This window comes from Solanum pennellii, chromosome 5 (genome assembly GCF_001406875.1).
Source record: "Solanum pennellii chromosome 5, SPENNV200".
Lineage (NCBI taxonomy): Eukaryota > Viridiplantae > Streptophyta > Magnoliopsida > Solanales > Solanaceae > Solanum > Solanum pennellii.
In genome coordinates, this window is record NC_028641.1 from 6098864 (window position 1) to 6122202 (window position 23339).

Here is a 23339-nt window from a genome sequence, read left to right on the forward strand (position 1 = left end):
ATCGTTCAACTCTTTTTTAAATTCTCTAGAGTTATTACATTCGATAAAAAAAAATTAAACTTAAAATGGAACAGTGAAAATGTCAATTATATATTTTCATTTTTCAACTTATTCTATTTTTACCCTTTTTCAATTTACATGAAATTATTTTCTTTTTAGTTAATTCAATTTAACTTTTTAATATAATTTAAAAAAAAGTTATTTTAATTTTTTTTCTTTTATCCTTGATAAATTGATTGACAAACAAATATATAAATTTGTTTTAGTTTTGTCAGTGGAAAGCAAAAGTGAAGACTTTCAGTTTGACTTCTCGCCGGCGAACACAATGGAGGGAGATCAAAAGGTGAATTCCACTTCTCCGGCGCCGGAGCCGGCGATGATGATCGAAGAATGGAACGGAACTTCGTCGACAAAACTCACGAAGACGGCCACCATAACTTCCACTTCTCATTCTTCGATCTCTATCCAAAGATCCAGTAACGCATTTACTCATATCTCTCAAAGAATTCTCCAAGCTTTCGTTCCCGAGGCAAGTTTTCCGGTCACTTAAACTCAAAATTACATTCCCGCTGTTCCAATTTTTAAAAATTATACTCGCTAGTAGCTCCGTTCGTCTTAATTTCCTTTTTTGTCCGCTTTAAAAAAAATGCACAATTGTACTACATTTTGTATATTTTTTTCTAAAATTTCGTATCAAGTTAAAATCAAACATATAAATTGAAGCAGAGGGAATATTTACATTAAGTCTGCACACACATTGTTACACAAGTACTAATGAGGGATGATTATGAGCTCATTAACGTCTAATTGTTTGTTTAGGAGTGTAAGAATGTTTAGGAAAGGCAAAATCAGTTTTGGAAGTATTTTAGTTGAATGGTATTTTAACAAAATATGAAAAAAAGATTTGATTTTTTTGGTGATTTAAGGAAAATGTTTACCAAGTTGAAACAGTTCTGAGATATTTGGTTGTGGCCTGTGGTTGTAAGAAAAATGTCGAAAAGATTTGATTTTTATTATGTTTGTAGAGAAATGATGGATAAGGTTAGATAAACAAGTTATGTAATAGTATTTGTTTAATGGAGTAAAAGCAAAAAGAAAAGGATTTATTTTTTATGGAAAGGAGTCATGAAGTTTGTTTCTTTTTCTTAGGGGCAAGAGATGTCGAGTGTGTTTCATCTGTATCGATTATTCTGTCTGATTTTCGTTTTTGTTTTATCAATTTATTTACAGGGGTATCCAACTAGTGTTACTCCAGATTATTTTCCTTTTCAAGTGTGGGATTCATTGCAGGTTAGACTTGTTGCCCATAAAACTAATTTTCTGTTTATCAATTGGAGTTGAGCACGGTGCTATCTTTCTGTTTTCATGTTATTGTTATGTTACTGCAGGGGCTTTCTACGTATGTGCGGATGATGCTCTCTACACAAGTAAGAGAATATCAGTATTAATGTGAGTAACTTGTGATATTAAAGGCTAATTCTCCTGCTCAAACAAATATAGGCTCTTCTAAGTGCTATAGGTGTTGGTGAGAAATCGGCTACTGTTATTGGGGCAACGTTTCAGGTGGAGTCTGACATTATTTTTTTCATTGCACTTTACATTGTATACTAGTTTGATGACAATGTTTTTGAAAAAATTAAAAATGTTCCAGTGGTTCTTGCGAGATTTAACTGGAATGCTTGGAGGTGTCTTGTTCACTTGTTACCAGGTCTCGTTCTTTTCTCTCTGGTATAGTTTTCCAGTATTGTATTGATCCTATGGTACCAAATATTGCATGTCTTGATTCCTTTAAAAACTGAAGCTACAGTAGCATCTCATTTCTTCGAGGATGAACGATTTCTCATCAGACTTGCACTCTTAACATTTCATTCACCGTCTCTACATGAAATATATGACAAACCAACACTCCTTCCCCATAAATGAAGGAAATGAAATTAAATGATGATTTTTTCCTACTAAGATAGTTGTGATTGCAGCATACTATGGGGCTAAATAGAACATTCCTTGGACAGTATTTTTGACCTGCCTCTTACACCAAGCGTACTATTAATGTTGATTGAATAGTAAATACTTGTTTGAAAATGACCGATGTGGTTGCTTTCTTTCTCAGGGTTCTAATTTAGACAGCAATGCCAAAATGTGGCGTTTGGTGGCAGATCTCATGAATGATCTCGGTATGCTCCTTCAACTGTATGTTGTGTTAACTCTAGTTATTTTTTGTTCTTTCTATCTAAATTATATGAAAATATACTTCCTATTTTGGTGTATGCGATTACTATATGATGATGTTTGACTGGCCAGTGGCCATGGCGTTTAAGATGTTCTTTGACGTGCATTTGTTTCTAGTGACAGTAAAAAAAAATAGCAAATTAATGGTAGAAAAATTTGGTCGATAGAGAAGATGTCACATCAAAATTTATTTGAACAGTTTAGTGAATTTAAATTATTGAAAATTAAAAGTTGTGTAGAAGTTGGATGGTGCAAAATATTTTATGACATTCAATTAAGAAAGAGTGTCATATAAATTAGGACAAAGGGAGTATAAGTAATGGGGTACTGGTTATTCTTGTACTTTTAATTGATTTACTAAGTTTAGAAATGCAGCAACAAATTATTTAATATTAGAGAACAGTTTCTAGAAGGTCAAATGACATTATTTTGTGCTTCTGTTGTCATTCCTGAAACGCTCAATGACAATAAAATCATTTGCATTTCTTGCAGGAATGTTGATGGATCTTGTATCTCCTTTATTTCCATCAGCCTTTGTGTTCATCGTCTGCATAGGGAGTCTATCAAGGTCATTCAGTAAGTGAATATCTGCTATTTGAAATGGCAATATCGTTCACTTATCCTCTAATAAAAGAAAGTGTAAAGTCTGCCTGTGTCTAGCATGACCTGTTTGTCTAATGCCTTTTGTTTTTTAGGGTTGGGGCTGTTAGCATGAATTGTCTGATATATCAGATCCTTCACCCTGCCGAAAGTACTAAATGCGCTTTGTAATTCAATGTAAAGATGCTGCCTTCTTTTACTATCTTGATCTGTCATGTCTTGATTTATTACATGGGTGAATCTCATAGTGTATATTTAAAATGAAACACAAGTTTTGAAAAGATGCTATATGGTAGAGTTGCTCTTACTGCAATCATCTAGTCCTTGTTCCAAGAGTCGCATAAAATAGACATAAAGGTATCAAACTTTCTTTTCATAAAAACTAGTCTAGTCCTTTGTTCCAAGAGTCGTACAAAAACGATATAAAGCTATTGAACTTTCTTTTTCTAAAAACTAGTTTCTTGCAGTATGTGAATCCAACATTGCAGGAAAGGTTCATCAGCTCCTATTTCATGACAATATTTCTGTTAAAGTGCCTAAATTATTCAAAATTTCACATTAGCATTTGTTACAGAAACAATAAGTCTTCTCATTATAGTCTTATCTAAGATTATGAGCTTTGACATTTAAAAGATGATTGCACTATTTCTTTCACCTAAGAAATGGGAATTAGAATCAGCCACTGATTAATTTCCTGTCCTCGTCATCATGAACGAACTTTTCACCTTCATGAGCGGGTCAATTACTGAGGATTGCACCTTTTCCTTGCTGAATAAGTAGATTGATCTTGTTGACAAGGAGGACAAATTCCATGCACAAGGGTCCCATTCTGCGAGCAGTACACTCATCTATATAGGTTGGAGAGTCCTTATGAGCAAAAACTAGAATGATAATTTACAGTAGCAGTATTCCCTTTCCTCTCCTTCAAAACCTCGTCTATTCTTTCTCCCACACAAATTGCTCGTGGAGTCACTTCCAGTCCCCTATTGATGACTTCTAGCTTCCAAATAGTGCTATAATAGAGCTTGCATAATGCAGCTGATAGATAACAGGTCAAGCATCAAACTCTGCATTTCAGTCACGGCTTTACAAATGAAAATGCTTAACGCCCTATCCTGATCTCTTGCACATATATTGTATATTTGTATGGTGTATTGGTCTTCAATTTTGCAGCAGAAGATTGTAAATAGTTTGACCTTACACTTCATAACTGTTCTACCTGTTAAATACTTTCGAAGTTTAGATTACATAATACATACAGTAATAGATACTTATTTCCTCTGGAGTTATAATCTTCACTTTCTTCTTGACTGCTTTCGTTGTTTGTCCTTCTGACTTGGAATATTATGAGATTTCAATTGCAGTAGCTTTATGATCTCTAGGTTTTCATGAAATTCATCTCATTTAGATACTGGTTATTATATGGCAACAATTTTAAAAAGTTTGAAGCATGTTTTTAACCTTGGTGGCTAGCCTTTAAGCTTTAAATCTTTTACTAGAAGATGAATTTTCTGATTAATGAGGCCAAATATGTTGCACTGATGGAACTCGTTCTCTAAATCTCCTCTATTTTCTTTCCATTTAGCTGGTGTTGCTAGTGGAGCCACTAGAGCAGCTTTGACGCAGCACTTTGCCCTTGAAAACAATGCAGCAGATATAGCTGCAAAGGTATTGTCATAGATCTTACGGCGGCACTCATTTCAGAAAGATAGTAAGGTGTCAAAGTACTGAAATCCTTTACTCAGACTTGGCATCCGTTTTTCCTGTTCTGATAGGAAGGAAGCCAAGAAACTCTAGCTACGATGATTGGGATGGCTTTAGGAATGCTTCTTGCACGCCTTACAATTGGCCACTCGTTTGCCATTTGGATATCCTTTTTGTCTCTTACTATGTTCCATATGTATGGTTAGTTATGCTTTACTTTGAATTTTCTGTTTCTGTGAGTTATAAAATGCAAAGCTGAAGCTTTCTAAAATGCAAGCCATACTAACTCCATGCATCTGGCAGCAAACTACAAGGCTGTCTGTTGTCTTTCGCTGAATACTCTGAACTGTGAAAGATGCTCCATTGTTTTATCACATTTCGTCAAGACAGGTCAAGGTTAGTAGATCATCTTAATTTTATCATAGTCATCAGAAGGGATAACTGTATGTCTGTATCCATGCCCTAGAATATCATCTGAGTAGGAATATCTCATGATGTTGTGAGTCTAAAATGACTCAAATTTTCTGTTGCTTTTGCTTTTTGCAATAGAATCATTAACCATTAGAGTTCCTCTGTGTGCTGAATGTTGCAAACATGAGTCTTTGAATATGCATGCAGAAAAAAAAGTATGTGAATCTTGTGGTTAATGTCTAATTACATTAGTTACTTATCCCAAAAAAACATTAGTTCACTTATCTGGAGGTTTCATGCATTGGTTTCAGTTCTCTCTCCAAAGCAGGTCTCTTCCATGGAGCACGTTCTACCTTTATGGATGACCTCATGGAACTTAAAGGGTGGTGATTCTCTATACAAGCAAGTACGTTTAGGTGTCAGAGTTTCTTCACTTGACAGCCTTGCTATGTGAGTTTTCATGTTTCTTAGTACTAATTTGCATCCATATCTGTTGATGTCATAGTAGCAGAGAAGAAACAATATTTTCTTCTTCTTTACTTGTTAACAATTGAATTTGCTTCTTATTAAGACCGAAGATATACAAACAGTATAGAGTGTTGTAATCTAGAGATCATAAAAATTATATATTTGAAGTAGGAAAAGGAAAACTCCTTTTCAGTTTTCTTCTAGACATTTCCTTCTTTATTAAAAAAATCCATAAGATTAATATTGTTTCTTTCCTTAAATTCCTTTTCCTTTTATTTTGCATTTGATAAGGCTTATTGATATCACTCATGACCATGTAATGTTGAAATGCAAATGAAAATCTTGTAATGTTAATTAGCCAGCATCAAATAGCATGTTCCGTTAAATGGTGCCTTGATATGCTTCCTAAGCTCAAGCTTTATGGTTAATGTATTTTTCTCTGAAGTGGCTCCCTAATGCACTTTCAATACTGCTCCTAGATTGTTAAAAAGCAGTGTGTTGAATATTTGGGCAGTTGAGTAACAAATTGTCTTTGATGGATAGGGTTGACCTATTACAATCTGCTGGATCACATTACAAGAAAGGTTGATAGATATATTCACCGTTTTTTTCAAGCTAAACTACTTGAGCTGAGAATTCTGCTTATATTTTCTCTTTCATCTTTCTAGAGAAATATTTACTTCAACAAAAAGGGGATATTATCAGGATTATTACTCATAAAGATTCAGCAGGAGCTGATATATTACAATCATTCATCCATGCTCTTGTCATGGCAAAACTAGATGATCAAGATGGATCCATGTCTTCGGAAAGCCAATCATGGATGGATAAGCATTATGAAGTCTTTGTTCTGAAGGTATTTGTCTACACCAGAAGCTCCTTTTAGAGAGGAGATCTCATTATATATTCACTGTTTTTACAAATTACAATTACTGAAGCATAGCCAACTACCAATTTTTTTTTGAAAAAATCAGTTTATCAATATTTTGAAGCAAATACCACCTAAATAGGTTGATGTTCCATTATGTGTCATCACAAAACAGTTCATATGCTAAAATTTGTATCTGAAAAGTGAAGTTGGCAAATGGTGGGAGGTATCCCGTGGAATTAGTCGAGGTGCACACAAGTTGACCTGGACCACTCTTTATCAAAAAGAAAAAAAATGTGAAAGCTGGCGAATGGTGTAGAAGAGGAGAAGTGCAAATGCCGATAAGAAGTCAACCCACATTTTTTTGTGATAGTGATGTTTTGGGCCAGCTTATGCACAACTCGTCTTCTCCTCAGAGTACCTATTACCTCTCACCAGCACAGGTACCAGGTTACTTTGCCCCTCAAGATTTAGGCAGATTGGAAGAGATCACCTTCTGTTTTTTGCTTCCACTGAGATTTGAACATGAGATCTCAGGGTTCTCTTCTCACTTCATTGACCATATGGATGCACCCTTGGGTGCAGAAGTCACCCACATATAAGTCAATTTTGTCATGCCAAATTTCCCGCAACTTGCTAGCTGTGCTGTTTCTGTTTTAAGATTGAGCTAAGTATCTTGTTTCTTTCACAATTCTGTCACAGCTTCAGTCATCAGGATGGAAGACTGAACGTCTACTATCATCATCAGTCGTTTGGAGAGCAAATTGGCTGGTAGATTATTCAGATGGCAAACATGACTAGTCTACTTCAATACAAACTAAAAGTCATCTAGTTACAGTCAGATGCTTTCAAATTACGACTTGGGGTGATTTCAAGTCATCATTCAGTATGTCTTGGATCTTCCAATGATCATTGAGAAGGTAAAAGTTTAGCCCAGCTTATACATGTTGTGTTCAAAGGAATAGCATTCGATGGATAGTTTCTATGATCTTGCAGAAACTCTTGTTTTATTGGAATTTTAAGTAGGTCCAGGATAATCTTGAAATCAAAGTTGTAATTTTTTGGCCTTTAATATATGTTATGTAGGTCAAACTCCAAGTAGGGCTTGATGCCTGTATAGCTTTGTCTTTGTTAGAAGGGAAAAATCTAGAGATGTTTGGTACTTTTGAATGCTCCCTTGGGACAAGTGATGTACACTAGGGTTGTACAAGTATTTTATCACCTATTGTCACAACTCGACTTGTACAATGATATTTATGTTGTACTATTCAAGTGGTATCCTCCCGGTGTAAAAGGGAGTCATGGAGCAACCGTAAAGTTGTTTTCATGTGACTTTATAGATCACAGGTTTGAGCCGTGAAATGTTTCCTTTCCAAAAAGTGTCCTCCATCTAATATAATCATTTTTAGATGAGAGGAATTTCGGCAAGACGCCTTTTTAGGGGTGTGGATTTTACTACTTGTAGATGGAGTGTAATTCTACAGGTGGTCACGGATAATCGATATGAAATGTATAATTACATTTAATGGTATAAGTTTTAAGAAAATAAGCAGACAATGCTGCTACCAGCCTTCATATTCTGGTTAAATTATGTAACTTTTCATATCTCTAAAGAAAATTATGTGGTAAAAGAAGAGAGTATAACAACAATGAATTGTTTGGCAATTTTGATGAGTGAAGTGTACAAGTTAAATTACATTGCTAAAAGGACAACAATAATACCTGAAGAAACATTTAATTGAAATGTTGGTTAACAAGAAATAAAAATGTCTGAATTCAATTTTGGTTGATCGAGCAACCAATATCTTGAGTACCCGTGATGGTGACCACAACTGCTGGCATGTTATGTTTGGACACAGAATCGAGTCCCAGTCCTTGTGAATGGGCAAAGCCAGGTGCTCTTATTTTACAATGGTTGGGACGATTGCTTCCATGACTGACCAGAAAGACACCAAATTCACCTTAGGTAGAAGGAGTTAGTGGGGGAATACCTTCTACTAAAGATTTAAATCGAGGTACAGTAGCCTGATGATCCTAGTCATTTGGGCGGCCATTGAAAGAGAAGCATATTCAACCTAGAACATAGGGTCATTCGGGAATATTACCTTCTGGCATCCATACACGAAGGAGCTGGTCATAAAATGAGCAAGTAGCGATGACATTATTCTTCTCTAGACGACCTCTTTGCCAATCTGCTCCATATGCCAGGGAGCCATGTTTCTTATAGGTTTTAACTACTTCAGCTTGGTCGCCTTTAACTTTGACAACTGCAAATCCATTGTGCATACAAGCAGTCAAGACTAGGTCCAGTACAGAAGGATGATACTTAATTCTCCAAACCCCTCCACCCAAGGAGATTGACGTCTCATGTACAGGTTTTGCGGTTGATCTTACATCCCATACCCTTAGGTGTTCATCATAGCTACCGGTGAGTAAGGTATAAGGGTCATTTGGGCTCTTAGTAATGCAGCAAATTCCCATTGTGTGAACTTTACTGTTTTGGAATGCTATGTTAGAGGGATCATCTCGCAAATCCCAGCAACTAAATTTGCAGTCATCTGAACCTGTATACACCAACTGTGGTTGGTGGATATCATAAGAGGCAGCCCAAACTTCAAAGTCATGCGCTTTCCAGTCTCTGGAAATGCTCAGCTGAGACTCGAGGAATGAAATTATCGAGACTGTTCCATCTGAAAGCCCCACAGCAAGGGATGTAGCTGATGGATTCCAGTCTATACACAAACACATAGAGGAACTGACATGTTCGTCGCTTATCTCCAGTAAACTATTCCCTGTAATAACAATAAGATCCTGTCATGTTAGTGCTTCAGCTGTTTATTAAAAATAAAATGCCAAATGAAGCATTTCCTCCAATCTACACATTACTAAACGATTTCCATTATCTCCTTCCTCCGTTACATATAACTGCTATAAAGTACCTTCAACCTCATACAAGTGTATTTCAGTGCTTTTACCAATATATTTTTAATAACAGCAACAAAATGATATCTCCAAAAGCTATCTATTCCTAATCATATAGCAACCTGGGAGCTTCCTTATATGCCTCTGATCCAATACAACAACATACTACACCTCGATTTCAAGTTAGACTAGACGCAATTCTCAACACTAGACTCATTTCATTCCAGATACTGTATAACTTGGTTTACAAAGTAAATAAAAAAAACTAAATTATGCTTGTTCTCCCTCATGTAACACTTGCCCTTTGAAGATAAATATAGCATAAAACACGACAAGAGATGCTTAAACATACCAGGAACTTGTGATTCATCCAAACAAGATTCAAGTTTGTGAACTCTAACATAACCCTCAGCATCAGCTTGAGCCAGTAATGGCCCCACAATTCCACCGATGGGGCTCCATTTTATATCAAATATACCAGCTGTTTGTACTCTATGTATCAAACTAAGGCGACTCGAATTAGCATCAACATCAAACAGGGATATACTACCAGTTCTACTAGGTTGATCTCCTTCTTGTAAAGTATAAGTACATGCTGCTAGAACATTGTGAAATGATTCGTGTGGACAAAACTCCACAGCATCAGCATTTCCATCAAGATGGCAATGGCCTATATCCATACCTGAATAACATAAACTGCAATAATCATATTATATTATAAGTGGAAAGCTCCAAGATGTAAAGTTGAATTATCATTTTATCCCTATACTAAATAAAAATGTTATATTCATATTTGATTATTTTATTTTTGAAAAAATATTGAGCAGTAAACTTTTTTTACTATTAATGAATTGAGAATATTTGAACAGTTATGAAAATTAAATAATCTAAATGTTAAAGAAAATGAAGAGACAAATGTTAGTTAATGAGAGCAAATAGGTAGAGATTTAAGTTGCACATTAACTAAAATATAGAAGCAGTTACCTTTACATTGCTAGAATCTTAAAAATTGTAGATTTCAATACAATGAATCTCATAGTTGATATATTAATATATGTTATTTTCAATGATAAATACATGAAAAGAAGCTAAAGAGACTCATTAATCATTTAAAGTGAAAGTATTATATAAAGCCAAGAATAGTTTTCATTTTCCTCAAGTACCCTCTCCATTTTTATGGGCTCTAAAGAAGAGTATATAAATTTTCTGAGCAGTTTTTTCTCAATTAATGTCAAAGTTAAAGGCTATTAAAATACGCTATGAACGTTGTTGGATTTGTGCAAGAATTTCAGCTATGGATGTTGTTGGATTCGTCAAAGAAATTTCTTAGTGAAGAATACACTCATGACACTTATTATTTAATTTCCTTGTTAGGGCTTAATACGTGCAACACACAACATTAATTTTATGGTAAAAGATTTCTCTATGTTACTGATTTTACACATATTTCATTAACGTGGCACATAACATTTCACTTATTCATTTAAATATTGTAGTTGTATAGTTTTTTGGATTTTGGATCTTAGAAACAAAAACATACCATATAGGATGCTTATCAATTTTAAGAACATGTAATTTGTATTTTCTATTTTATAACACATAATATAACTTAAAAATATTGCTAATATACAATCTTCACAAAAATATTTTTATTTATATGGCCACACGCACGTGGCGCGTACCCAGAAACTAGTGAATCAGTTAGACATTTTGTCGAACATGTTGTGAACTATCACTTAGTTAGCTTTTGGCCATAGATTTTGGATCATCTTTACAACTAAAAATGATAAATCGAATTGAAAACTGGAAATTTTCAGTTGTAAAACCGGATTATTGTTCATTGAACTGCGTTTTTCATCAGCAGAAAAGCAAAATTAAAAAATAAATTCATCGAGAAACAGAGAATTGACTCACCGGAGTGTTTTTCCGATGATTTTTCCGATCTGTATGTGCTAATAATGGCGGCTGCTTAGTTCACCGGCGGCTTCAGATTAGTTCAAAAATAATCCTTTTAGGTAAATATACTAAGGGAATTAAAGTCTTGAATTTTTGACCAGGGAAATAAACTCCTAAATTCATTTTCAAAACATGAGGTGTTTATTTATAATTTGGAGACGAAACTAATTATTTATATTTTTGCATTTTTACTAGTTCTCTTATAAATATTTATTGAAAAAAGAACCATACACTTTTTGTAGTATCTATTATTTTTGGTTTATTTTTAAAATTTTGTATCGAGACTTCGAAAAATTATACTAAATATATTATTATTCTAGAGTTTGACATGACTTTTTAAAGGTTTATATGTGATATTTTATGATTTGATAAAAAATTGACATTTACAGTTGAAAAAATCATTGCTTTTGTTAAAGCTAATAATTATAAATTGTTAAATATTTCATAAAGAATAAAGTATTACACGAAAAACTTAACCGTTTATTATATACTAAAAGCACTGTTTTGAATTCATCTACAAATACAAAGACAAACAATTCATATCATTTCATTTAAAATCATAACGCATGATAAAAATTCTTTACAAATTGACTAGTTTTACGCTGGTTGTTAGTCTCATAAATCCTCATTTTGCTATAGTTTTGCAGCTTCAAATGTTGATATATATATATATATTACTATAAAAGAACTGAATTTGACACAATTATTATCAGGAACTCACACTTGAAAATACATTCAATAATACATTAAGCCAAATGAACATTTTTGTAACTCTATGTTGAGTCAAACACCTATCATAAAAACGAGAGGAGTTAACTAAAATCAATCCTCCTGTTTTCTCCGATTAAATTATTTCTCCCTACTTTTAGGGGTCGCGACAAGAAGGAAATGTAAACATAATATGTACAGAAGAACATATTCTTACAACTACGCTATATCGCGCTATTTGCGATGCCCTGATGATGCCATGAGAATAGCAACAGCTGCTGTAAACATTAACAACATGCCTGCAAGAAGTGTATATGTTTTCCTTGATGATCTTCTGTATTCTCCAAACAACATCACCCCCCAAAATGTACTCACAAGAGGCAATGCCTGAAATTCGACACATATTTCAAATGAATATACATAGAATGATATACGAGTAATCAATCCGATAACATATACTCCCTAGTCCCTAAGCTACATCTTATGCGAATCTATTTCACTGAGTACGGAGTTTAAGAAAAAAAAGAAAGAGATCTGCCGAAACTTATGGTCTTAAATATGTCATGATGATGTTTGTGTGTATGTAAAGTCATATCATTGGTAAAATAGGACGTTGAAAGTTAAATAGTTTCCAAAAAATAGAAAGACGTCATTTTTTTGGGAATAATGACTCCGTTATAAGAATTTTGCAGAGCGGTGATGAACTTGGATAAAGGAGGAAGGTTCCTTGTGTCATAGTGGATTCATATAGTCAACGAAATGAGGCGTAGTTGATGTATAGTAAAAGTATAATTGGTTGATAAATGCACGAACCTGAACAGCGTCTGCAGCTGCGTATCCAGCTGCTTGACCTCCCATGAATTGGAGACCATTACCAAAGCCACACACAAGTCCAGCCAAAAGGGCCCAACCTCTGCCATTCCAGTCGTTGAGATAAGCCGTGAACGATGACTTGGGTGCATTTAGTATAGGGTAGTACAAGAAGGTGAGGTTCAAAACCATGGCAATGATGAAACAAAAGCATGAGAAGTAGAAAAATGCTGTATAGACAGTCAAGTGTGGAACTCCATCTTTGAGAGTATGCCATTGATCATTTGTGGCTAGGTTGAACGCAGGCGAGAACATAGAGAAACAAATCCCAGCAAAGAATGTTATAGTCAAACCAATTAACGTGCCCTTCCCGAGAACCTGTAAACATACACGAATTTAACAATTAGGATGTAACTACAATATGCTTCACAAAAACATTAGTAGGTTATTCTGTTATTGTTTGTTACACTTGTAACTAAACTACATTCGTGTTTGCCAAGAATCTTCTTAGTCTAGTTAGAGACTTATAGGCAAGTATAGCAATAAAGTGTGAGCATGAAAATGCAATAAGAAGAGAAATTCCGACCTTGATTGATCTCGTATTCTCAAGTTCTATAAGGAAAGCCGCAGTCCCAAATTTTGTCTTCTCAGAAGCATCTCCATCCTCCAAACCATTTGTACCACCTGATCAGATATTCAGTATTGCGAAACCTTGTAAATAAATCTAAGATATAAGAATCATATTTTAGATGCTCAAGCTCACAATACCTTGATTAAAATTTGTTGGTTTGAAGGAAGTAACTCCATTAGTCCTGCAAATGAGCAATTAAGTTGGACATCAATTTTCTGCAATTATTGATCAAGTTCTATAACAGCGTAGACGTGTATATATGCCTGACAGAATTTTAGTACATATAATTATATCCTGCACTTTTTACTCTTATAACTAGAGGAACATGAGAAGACACACAAAGAGATGAGGAATTGCATTAGTTCATCACATGCAAGTCATCTAGCTCTACACGTATACATGAAATCATTACGACAACCTAAATCCAAAAAGAAGGTCGATTTCCTTGAAATGATCAGAAGATTGGAAACCATAAACATTGTAGGAATTAACAAGGGAAGTATGATAGCATACTAATGCATACCTGACTCCGTCTTTACAGTCATTTGAATAATTATCAAGCTTGGTTTTGTTATCAGCGTTGTTGGACGAATGAACAGCAGAGCCTAAACAAACGGCAACCAAGAAGCATGCAACTCCAGAAAACAGAATTTCAGCTTTGTTAATTTTGTCGTCAAGGTAATAATTCAAGGTTGTTCCTGTCATAATTAAAGGAATAGCACATGTCATCTTTCCAACACCTTGTACCGGCTTCAGGAAAATAGAAGTTGCTGAAGTTAAACTGATACCTATAACAACTGTAATGCTGGCAGAGACAACTTCAGTGACTGACAAACCAACGAAGGCAAAAGCATATTGAGTTGAGAGGTTCCCGAGGCTGAGGACCATCCCTCCAGCCATTGCAAACAAGACACTGGGCCAATTATCCTGCAATGTTCATTGATAAAAGCAGATATCTATCTCTATTAAAAAGTAATAGGAGTACAAGTTAGTGCGGCATATCAATCAGAAGTATATGCTATCTAGGAAGAGAATAGTAATCTAATTTGCTTTTTTTACATTTTATCGTGTCAAAAAGGTGCCTGTATACATTCCATTTTCCAATCGTAGCCCGGTGAAATAAGCTCCCTCTATGCACGGGGTTCTGGGGAAGGGCAGACCATAAGGGTCTATTGTACGCAGTCTTGCCCTGCATTTCTGCAAGAGACTGTTTCTACAGCTCGAACATGTGACCTCCTAGTCACATGACAACAACTTAACCAGTTACGTCAAGGTCCCCTTAACCATTTTCCAATTGAACAATGCATTAAATCAAATACAAGAAACATAGTCCTAAAAACTACAGCTGGTATATTAGCTTTGAAGGGCACTAACCTGAGAGAGTTGAGTGAGAAAATTAGGCCTTTCTGGTGTGCTTGGCCCAAACTGACCTAAGGTTAAAGCAATGATGACAGCAGCCAATAGATTGGTAATGGAATAATCAAGATAAGTATGTTGAGGAAGACGACCTCGCCTTTCGAGTAAAGTCAATAGAGCTGGCCACGTCCCTAACAATAACAAAGAAAATAGCATACAAGCTATAGCACCACCTTTGCTTTCAACCATATACATCTTGAATCTACTAGATAAGACCCTTTCTGGTGAAAAAACTGCCAACTTGGTAAGGCTCCAATAATCCTATCCAAAGAAGAAAGGACCAAAAAAAGAGGAAGATTACAACAACATACCAGTGCAAAATTAGAGTGTACGCAAACCTTACCCCTACCTCATAGAGATAGAGAGGTTGTTTCCGATGGACTCTCAACTTAAATTAAGCATAGCAAACATTAAAGATTCAATCTTTTAAATTGATACAACAGATTAACACATCCCAAATTCATTGCCTGCATCAATGGAAGTAGAGAAGAGAAAATCAGCAAAACAACTCCTCCACTGCCATGGGGCCCACATCCCCATAGACAGGGATCTTATGTTTGTCATATACATATCTGTCTGCATCCTAGGAAACCACAAAGACAGAAACTTTACTCACAAAATTCCCTAAAAACTTGAAAACAAATGTATGAACAACCTGAATATAGCACAAACAACAACAACATACATGGTCTAGTCCTACAAAGTGGGGTCTGGAAAGTGTATGCAAACCTTACACCTAGAAATTTTCTATCTAAAAGTAAACAATTGACTACAAAATTATAGCTTTCAGAAACCATTTCCACATAAAAATCAAATCTTTCTTCTCAAACATGAAAATCCAATTTACTCACCATATCATATTGCAAAAGGGTATCAAGAATCTTTAACAAAAAGAAAAATAAAAAAACACAAAAAAGTGAACATTTCTTTGGACTTAACCACCATTTGGGCCACCAAATATCCATTGTTTTCTTCTCAAACAAAACAACCATTCACCATGTCAAAAGGGTATCAAGAACTTATTATAATAATCCAAAAAAAACTGAATCTTTTAACAATAAACAATATCTACAAACGTGCAAACACAAGCAACATAAAGGAAAAAAGAAAAAGATTTGATTTTTATTTTATCACTACAAAGAAAAAGATAGATCACCAACCTATTATCAGACCCCACCAAAAAATTATCAAGAACCCCACTTTTAACAACAATGGAACTTCAAAATGAACACCAATTTTGAATCTTTTTAAAGAAGAAGAGGCAAAGCAAAGAGTGATTTGGTATTGGGAAAATGGGAAGCAATGAGTTTTTTCCCTTTTTGGTAATTCCAAACAGAGTGTATATATAAATTCCATTATATTTGGGACTTGCATATCAATAAGATATATAACTCAATAATGATTGTTGTTATTCTTAGCTGTGATTCAAGTTGTCAGAATCTTTTATCGGTTTAACGGTGGAGTTAAAATTTTCATATATAAAGTACACAAAATGTGGATAAATTACAGTATAACTCTCTTCGTCCTATTGTATATGCCATCCTAAAATTAATACATAAATTATCATATAGTTTTTTTTATTTTTGTGAGTTATTAATCTGTAAAATATATATTTGATCAACTTAAAGAAAAGTAAGTAAATAATTTGCGTTCACTGATTAAATTAATTATTTAAAGTGAATTAATTCATATTCATTGATGGTAAACTTGAGTTTCAGAAAAATTAAATAAGGATAAAAATATAAAATTATATCATTTTTCAATGTAAGTGTAAATTAAAAAAATTACATATAAATTAAGACGGAGAAGTAATATCTTGGGAGGTCAAATTGCATGTGGACAATTGTCTATGCTACAATGTACCTAAATGAAGGGTCAATGATTGAAATATAAAGTCTCTTTTGATATCGTTATTTAATATGTGTTTATATTTTGTTATAAAGATTACGTATGTATATTTTAACTTTATTTATTATGTGAAATTTTAAATATGATTATTTAATGTGTTTATATTTGTTATAAAAATTATATATGTATATTTTAACTTTATCTATTATGTGAAATTTTAAATATGATATATTTGAGATTATTTTGGAATGGATGCACATTGAGAAAAAATTAAATAACGCGTATGAATTAAATGGCAGTGTCAAAATAAAATATATAGCACTCACCTTATTTATTGGGTGATTGTTGAAAGTTGAAATAGAAATTTATTATTTTTGTCTTTTTCCTAGTGTTAGTCAATGTTCTTTGTCATATAGTATTTCTTTTTTATCCTTTTTCAAATTAAATTATACTCTTTTTTTTAAAAAAAATAATCTTTTTTGTATCTTTATTTTTCGACTTATTCCCCTTCATTTTCATTTTGGACTTCATAATTAATTAGTGTGTTTCGACTTATTATAACAAGAAGTTATTAGTTTACGTTTCATATTAATAAGTTAATTTTAACAAAAAGTTGAGTGATTTTAAAAGTAATCACCCAAATTTTACTTTATTATGTTAGGTTTTATGTTACTTTATCAATATATTATGATAATCTTACTCTTTTTTTTTTAACTAGAAAAAAATAATCTTAACTAAAGGATCACATATTTTGTGTTTTTTAAACTTTTGAATTTTTTTATTTTTACTTATCGGAGAAAGGCCTAAAATATCTTTCAAATATAGAAAATGGAACAAAAATACCGTTCATCCACCTTTGAGCTCAAAAATACCCTTCCACCTATCTATATGGACCTATATTACCCTTTCACTTAACAGATTTTTTTATAAATAAATAATTAATCTTTTCATTAAATTTGTCCAAATCAAACCCGGATCCATCTAAATTCTAGCCGACCCACTTAAAAACTCTATTGACCCATATCTTAAATAATCAAACTTCAATCAACAACATGCCCCATTTATTTTTAAACTCAGTTCTTTTTGCCCCTCAAGATTTAGGCATATTGGAAGATATCACCTGGTGTTTTTTTGCTTCCACTGAGATTTGAACATGAGATCTCGGGGTTCTCCTCTCACTTCATTGACCATGGCTGCACCCTTGGGTGCAGAAGTCGCCCACATATAAGTCAATTTTGTCATGCCAAATTTTCCCTAACTTGATAGCTGTGCAGTTTCTGTTTTAAGATTGAGCTAAGTATCTTGTTTCTTTCACAATTCTGTCACAGCTTCAGTCATCAGGATGGAAGACTGAACGTCTACTATCATCATCAGTCGTTTGGAGAGCAAATTGGCTGGTAGATTATTCAGATGGCAAACATGACTAGTCTACTTCAATACAAACTAAAAGTCATCTAGTTTCATGGATCATCGATATGATTACATTTAATGTTATAAGTTTTAAGAAAATAAGAAGACAATGCTGCTACCAGCCTTCATATTCTGGTTAAATTATGTCACTTTTCATATCTCTAAAGAAAATTATGTGGTAGGGGAATACCTTCGACTAAAGATTTAAATCGGGGTACAGTAGCCTGATGATCCTAGTCATTTGGGCGGCCATTGAAAGAGAAGCATATTCAACCTAGAACATAGGGTCATTTCAGAATATTACCTTCTGGCATCCATACACGAAGGAGCTGGTCATAAAATGAGCAAGTAGCGATGACATTATTCTTCTCTAGACGACCTCTTTGCCAATCTGCTCCATATGCCAGGGAGCCATGTTTGTTATAGGTTTCAACCACTTCAGCTTGGTCGCCTTTAACTTTGACAACTGCAAATCCATTGTGCATACAAGCAGTCAAGACTAGGTCCAGTACAGAAGGATGATACTTAATTCTCCAAACCCCTCCACCTAAGGAGATTGACGTCTCATGTACAGGTTTTGCGGTTGATCTTACATCCCATACCCTTAGGTGTTCATCATAGCTACCGGTGAGTATGGTATAAGGGTCATTTGGGCTCTTAGTAATGCAGCAAATTCCCATTGTGTGAACTTTTCTGTTTTGGAATGCTATGTTAGAGGGATCATCTCGCAAATCCCAGCAACTAAATTTGCAGTCATCTGAACCTGTATACACCAACTGTGGTTGGTGGATATCATAAGAGGCAGCCCAAACTTCAAAGTCATGCGCTTTCCAGTCTCTGGAAATGCTCAGCTGAGACTCGAGGAATGAAATTATCGAGACTGTTCCATCTGAAAGCCCCACAGCAAGGGATGTAGCTGATGGATTCCAGTCTATACACAAACACATAGAGGAACTGACATGTTCGTCGCTTATCTCCAGTAAACTATTCCCTGTAATAACAATAAGATCCTGTCATGTTAGTGCTTCAGCTGTTTATTAAAAATAAAGTGCCAAATGAAGCATTTCCTCCAATCTACACATTACTAAACGATTTCCATTATCTCCTTCTTCTCCGTTACATATAACTGCTATAAAGTACCTTCAACCTCATACAAGTGTATTTCAGTGCTTTTACCAATATATTTTTGATAAAAGCAACAAAATGATATCTCCCAAAGCTATCTATTTCTAATCCGATAGCAACCTGGGGGCTTCCTTATATGCCTCTGATCCAATACAACAACATACTACACCTCGATTCCAAGTTAGACTAGACGCATTTCTCAACACTAGACTCATTTCATTCCAGATACTGCATAACTTGATTTTCAAAGTACATAAAAAAACTAAATTAGGCTTGTTCTCCCTCATGTAACACTTGCCCTTTAACGATAAATATAACATAAAACACGACAAGAGATGCTTAAACAAACCAGGAACTTGTGATTCATCCAAACAAGATTCAAGTTTGTGAACTCTAACATAACCATCAGCATCAGCTTGAGCCAGTAATGGCCCCACAATTCCACCGATGGGGCTCCATTTTATATCAAATATACCAGCTGTTTGTACTCTATGTATCAAACTAAGGCGACTCAAATTAGCATCAACATCAAACAGGGATATACTACCAGTTCTACCAGGTTGATCTCCTTCTTGTAAAGTATAAGTACATGCTGCTAGAACATTTTGAAATGATTCGTGTGGACAAAACTCCACAGCATCAGCATTTCCATCAAGATGGCAATGACCTATATCCATACCTGAATAACATAAACTACAAGAATGAATGAAATAACATGAAGTTCAGTTACACATTTTGTCGAACATGTTGTGAACTATCACTTAGTTAGCATTTCGCAGTAGATTTTGGATTCACTCATAAAAGTTTGAATCTTTACAACTAAAAATGAGAAATCGAATTGAAAACTGAAATTTTTCATGTGCAAAACCGGATTATTGTTCATTTAACTCTGTTTTTAATCAGCAGAAAAGCAAAATTAGAAAACAAATTCACTGAGAAACAGAAAATTGACTCACCGGAGTGATTTTCCGATGATTTTTCCGATCTGTATGCGGTTATGGCGGCTGCTTAGTTCGCCGGCGGCTTCAAGAATAGTTCAAAAATAGTCCTTTTTTAAGTAAAAACGTATTAAGGAAATTAAAGTTTTAAATTTTTTGATGGGCGAAATAAATTCTTAAATTCTCAAAAAATAAGTGTTTATTTATAATTTGGAGACGAAATTAATAGTTTACGTCTTTGTATTTTTACTAGTTCCCTTATAAATATTTATCGAAGAAAGAACATACACTTTTTGTACTATTTATTATTTTGGTTTATTTCTAAAGTTTTGTATCAAGACCTTGAAAAATTATATTAAATAATATTATTTTAGAGTTTGACCTGGGGCCCGTTTGGATGGGCTTAATAAAAGCAGCTTTAAAAAAGTACTTTTGAAAGTGCTGAAACTTATTTTTAAAATAAGCAGTTATGTGTTTGGATAAAAGTGCTGAAATTAAAAAGAAAGTTGTTGATGTGTTTGGCAAATAAGTGCTGATAAATAGCTTTTTAAATCAAAATGTCTGAAATACCCTTAAAAGCTGTTAACATAATAAAAATTAATTAATTTATATTTTACAGCCATAAATAATTATATTTTGCTATCATTCACAATTTCTTTCTTATCACAAATTATTTATAAGAGGAATATAAACTTATTATAGATTTTAAAGATATATAATTTGAATAGATCAAAGAACGATTTAAGATTTATTTTAGTTTCATCCATAGGTAATAATAATTGTCTATCATTCACATATTTTTTTATTATCACAAATTATTTATAAGAGGAATATAAATTTTTATTTAAGTTATATGTGCAACTTATTTTACATTTTAATAATATATAATTTGAATAGATCACTTGAAAGATTTAAAATTTATTTTATTTTCATTCATTAATAATAGTAATTGTCTATCATCCACATACTTCTTTATCAACAAATCACTTATAAGAAGAATATTAATTCATATTTCAAAAATAAGTTGTTTGATTCAAATACAAATATCAAAATGAAAGAGAACACTTTACTAACATAAAAGTGGAAAAACTAAAATAATACAAACATCAAACGTTACCAATTTCATTAGCAATCATGTCACGAAGCCCCATCCAATAAGTATCATTTTGTTCTTCCATATTGTTTTCTTCATTGTTAGTGTTTGAACTTGAGCCAAATTCGGAGTCAACCGATGGAATATATCTCTCATCCTCAGCCGTTTGAAATGCATCATCCACATTGCATTTTTGTTTAATATAATTGTGAATGGCCATAGTAGCAAGTACGATGTCCCTTTGAGTATCAATATTATAATAAGACATATCTCGCAAAATAGACCACCTTGCTTTCCAAACACCAAATGTATGCTCTACTATATTTCTACATGAAGAATGCATATAATTAAATTTTTCAATGTGTCCTCTTGGCTCACGCAATTGACTTGTTGCACCACGACGAAAGTGTAATTGATCTGAAGATGAAATTGATAAGAAAATTTAAAATAACATTAAACTAGTTCAAAGAAAAAATAGAAGGAACACATTTAAGATTCGTTGGTTCGAGAACAAATTATCTTAAAATAATTTCACTATAACAATACTAAAATCCCGAATAACCTATTTTATAATTTTATTTCGATTAAATATGAAATAAACTCAAACTAAAATTAATCCCGATATTAGTAGGAAAGGGATTCCCAAGCCTATTAGGATTTGATATATCAAAACCTACCACAATTGTGATATGTACTATATATATAAATACTCATTTTTAGCCTCTGACATTATAGGATAACTCAAAAACAAGAAAGCTGAGGTATTACTAACAAATATGGTGAAGGAAACAGAATGTCATTCTTCATTAAAAGGATGAAGAATTAACAGTAGCTATACACATGGCTTCTCTTCTTCTCAAATTCAAACTATTTCTTCCTTTTGTGAAACTCTTGTGCCACCTTGTAATAACAGTGATAATTCATTCTTTGCTTCTTCTGGGGCTCACCCTGCATCCCCTAATGAGGTAAATTTAAGTCTTTTTTCCCCCTTTTTTGAGCTTCTTGTTGTCGTTGTCGTTGTTTCTTGAAAAGAAACTTTTTTTTGCAAAAAAGATTGTGTTTTTATTGTGATGTGGTGGTGTTTTTGTGATAAAGCATGATTCTTTGTAACTATTTTCTAGATTCTGAAAAGGGCACTCTTTTTTGCTAACAAGATTGTTTTTTTTAAGTGTGATGTGATGGTCTTTTTGTGATAAAAAATTGGTCTTTGTAACTATCTTCTATTATTGGTTTGAGAGTGTTTTTATTTTCACCTGTCTTTTTAACCTTTTCGTTTTTTGCAGTTTAGTGATTCTTGAAAAGACATTACTTTGTGCCTGAAGATTATTCTGGTCTTGAAGGACCTTCTTTGAGTGAGTTATATGAGACAGGTGCAATGCTTAGTAGTCTTGATGGAAAGGTAATGATTATGGCTGGAACAACAGTTGGCGGTGGATGAAGTAGATTACAGTGGATAACGATAATAACCCTGTTTTTACCCAGTAACGGATAATATTTTTCAGGCATCAAACACTGTAAATTAACATTCAATATCCATCTCAAAAACATAGAGAACACGCACAGAAAACAGAACACCAATTCGGAAGTTATATTTTCAAAATTGAAACACAAAACAGGAGCAATGGAGAAACCATGTATGGAATCCATTAATAACAAAGAAAAAGGTAGAAGAAGAGCCGGAGGCAGCACAAAAATCAGTATTAAAATGGACAAAACGGAACGAAAACGAAAGAGGAAGAAGAAGAACAAACTTACTTGATAAAGAGAAGAAGAAGAAGAAGCAGGCGAAACTTTAGGGGTTTATCTTCGCTTCAAATTGGAAGAAGAGGAAGAAGTTCAGCAGCTGCCAAGCGTGAGAAGGGAAAAAGGGAAAAATGGAAGAAAAGGGAAAAATGGAAGAAAGAAATGTTAGGGTTAGGTGGGTAATTTGGGAATTATATAAAAATATTAAGGGCAAAAAGGTAAAAATATGGTCAACTTAAAACAGTTTATAAGCTAAAAAAAAAAAAAAACACCCCTACTCCAGCTTTTAACTTTTGGCTTAAAATAAGTTTTTTTTAACTTAAAATAAGTTATTTTGAGTATTGCCAAACAGCTAAATAAGTCAAAAACCAGCTTATAAGTCAGTTTGACCAGCTTTTAAGCTGAGCCAAACAGGCTCCTAATTCTTTGACGGTTTATATGTGATATCTTTCATATCTT

At 33.6% G+C, this 23339-nt stretch overlaps 4 protein-coding genes across 10 annotated transcripts; 1 reads left to right on the top strand and 3 right to left on the bottom strand.

Moving 5' to 3' along the window:
- The first annotated feature begins 278 nt into the window (after nt 1–278).
- On the top strand, nt 279–7624 carry LOC107018627 (protein root UVB sensitive 3). Of its 4 annotated transcripts, none has more exons than XR_003578506.1 (15): nt 279–529; nt 1231–1290; nt 1389–1427; nt 1501–1563; nt 1652–1708; nt 2111–2174; nt 2722–2805; nt 4415–4497; nt 4605–4734; nt 4837–4929; nt 5256–5394; nt 5956–5996; nt 6081–6268; nt 6485–6723; nt 6983–7624. XR_003578506.1 is itself a non-coding variant. In XM_015219157.2 (14 exons), exons 1-14 carry the CDS (start codon nt 326–328, stop codon nt 7079–7081), a joined length of 1344 nt encoding a protein of 447 aa, XP_015074643.1. In that variant the 5' UTR covers nt 279–325; the 3' UTR covers nt 7082–7624. The 4 variants fall into 4 exon arrangements, 1 of the variants encoding a protein (XP_015074643.1); XR_001456647.2 differs by having other exon boundaries at nt 6490–6723; XR_001456646.2 differs by lacking the exon at nt 6485–6723 and having other exon boundaries at nt 6983–7200; nt 7367–7624.
- A 297-nt stretch (nt 7625–7921) lies between these two features.
- On the bottom strand, nt 7922–11294 carry LOC107020437 (diphthine methyltransferase homolog). Of its 2 annotated transcripts, none has more exons than XM_015220798.2 (3): nt 11117–11294; nt 9555–9884; nt 7922–9072 (listed from the first exon to the last, which is right to left on the bottom strand). In XM_015220798.2, exons 2-3 carry the CDS (start codon nt 9880–9882, stop codon nt 8369–8371), a joined length of 1032 nt encoding a protein of 343 aa, XP_015076284.1. In that variant the 5' UTR covers nt 9883–9884; nt 11117–11294; the 3' UTR covers nt 7922–8368. The 2 variants fall into 2 exon arrangements, with proteins under 2 accessions (XP_015076284.1, XP_015076283.1); XM_015220797.2 differs by having other exon boundaries at nt 9555–9898.
- A 576-nt stretch (nt 11295–11870) lies between these two features.
- Nucleotides 11871–18475, bottom strand: LOC107020434 (ureide permease 1-like). 3 transcript variants are annotated; one of them, XM_015220790.2, is made up of 8 exons: nt 18286–18475; nt 14682–14984; nt 14096–14234; nt 13831–14005; nt 13445–13488; nt 13263–13360; nt 12680–13054; nt 11871–12253 (listed from the first exon to the last, which is right to left on the bottom strand). In XM_015220790.2, exons 1-8 carry the CDS (start codon nt 18340–18342, stop codon nt 12101–12103), a joined length of 1344 nt encoding a protein of 447 aa, XP_015076276.1. In that variant the 5' UTR covers nt 18343–18475; the 3' UTR covers nt 11871–12100. The 3 variants fall into 3 exon arrangements, with proteins under 3 accessions (XP_015076276.1, XP_015076277.1, XP_015076275.1); XM_015220791.2 differs by lacking the exon at nt 18286–18475 and adding an exon at nt 15884–16091; XM_015220789.2 differs by lacking the exon at nt 18286–18475 and adding an exon at nt 15575–15794 and having other exon boundaries at nt 11876–12253.
- On the bottom strand, nt 18352–21357 carry LOC107019235 (diphthine methyltransferase-like). The gene is made up of 4 exons (XM_015219789.1): nt 21162–21357; nt 19456–19785; nt 18554–18972; nt 18352–18447 (listed from the first exon to the last, which is right to left on the bottom strand). The coding sequence occupies exons 1-4, from the start codon at nt 21355–21357 to the stop codon at nt 18352–18354; spliced, it is 1041 nt and encodes a 346-aa protein (XP_015075275.1).
- Nucleotides 21358–23339: the final 1982 nt, after the last annotated feature.

Coding starts and splice junctions, on each gene's coding strand:
- LOC107018627 (XM_015219157.2), top strand. CDS start 326: ATGGAGGGAGATCAAAAGGTGAATTCCACTTCTCCGGCGCCGGAGCCG. Junction 4,498..4,604: donor CAGCAGATATAGCTGCAAAG/GTATTGTCATAG, acceptor CTGTTCTGATAG/GAAGGAAGCCAAGAAACTCT. Junction 5,997..6,080: donor TGGATCACATTACAAGAAAG/GTTGATAGATAT, acceptor TCATCTTTCTAG/AGAAATATTTACTTCAACAA.
- LOC107020437 (XM_015220798.2), bottom strand. CDS start 9,882: ATGGATATAGGCCATTGCCATCTTGATGGAAATGCTGATGCTGTGGAG. Junction 9,073..9,554: donor GGATGAATCACAAGTTCCTG/GTATGTTTAAGC, acceptor TTGTTATTACAG/GGAATAGTTTACTGGAGATA.
- LOC107020434 (XM_015220789.2), bottom strand. CDS start 15,715: ATGGTTGTTTTGTTTGAGAAGAAAACAATGGATATTTGGTGGCCCAAA. Junction 13,489..13,830: donor GACTGTAAAGACGGAGTCAG/GTATGCATTAGT, acceptor GCTCATTTGCAG/GACTAATGGAGTTACTTCCT. Junction 13,055..13,262: donor AGAATACGAGATCAATCAAG/GTCGGAATTTCT, acceptor GTATGTTTACAG/GTTCTCGGGAAGGGCACGTT.
- LOC107019235 (XM_015219789.1), bottom strand. CDS start 21,357: ATGGCCATTCACAATTATATTAAACAAAAATGCAATGTGGATGATGCA. Junction 18,973..19,455: donor GGATGAATCACAAGTTCCTG/GTTTGTTTAAGC, acceptor TTGTTATTACAG/GGAATAGTTTACTGGAGATA. Junction 18,448..18,553: donor TAAGATCAACCGCAAAACCT/GTACATGAGACG, acceptor ATGGATTTGCAG/TTGTCAAAGTTAAAGGCGAC.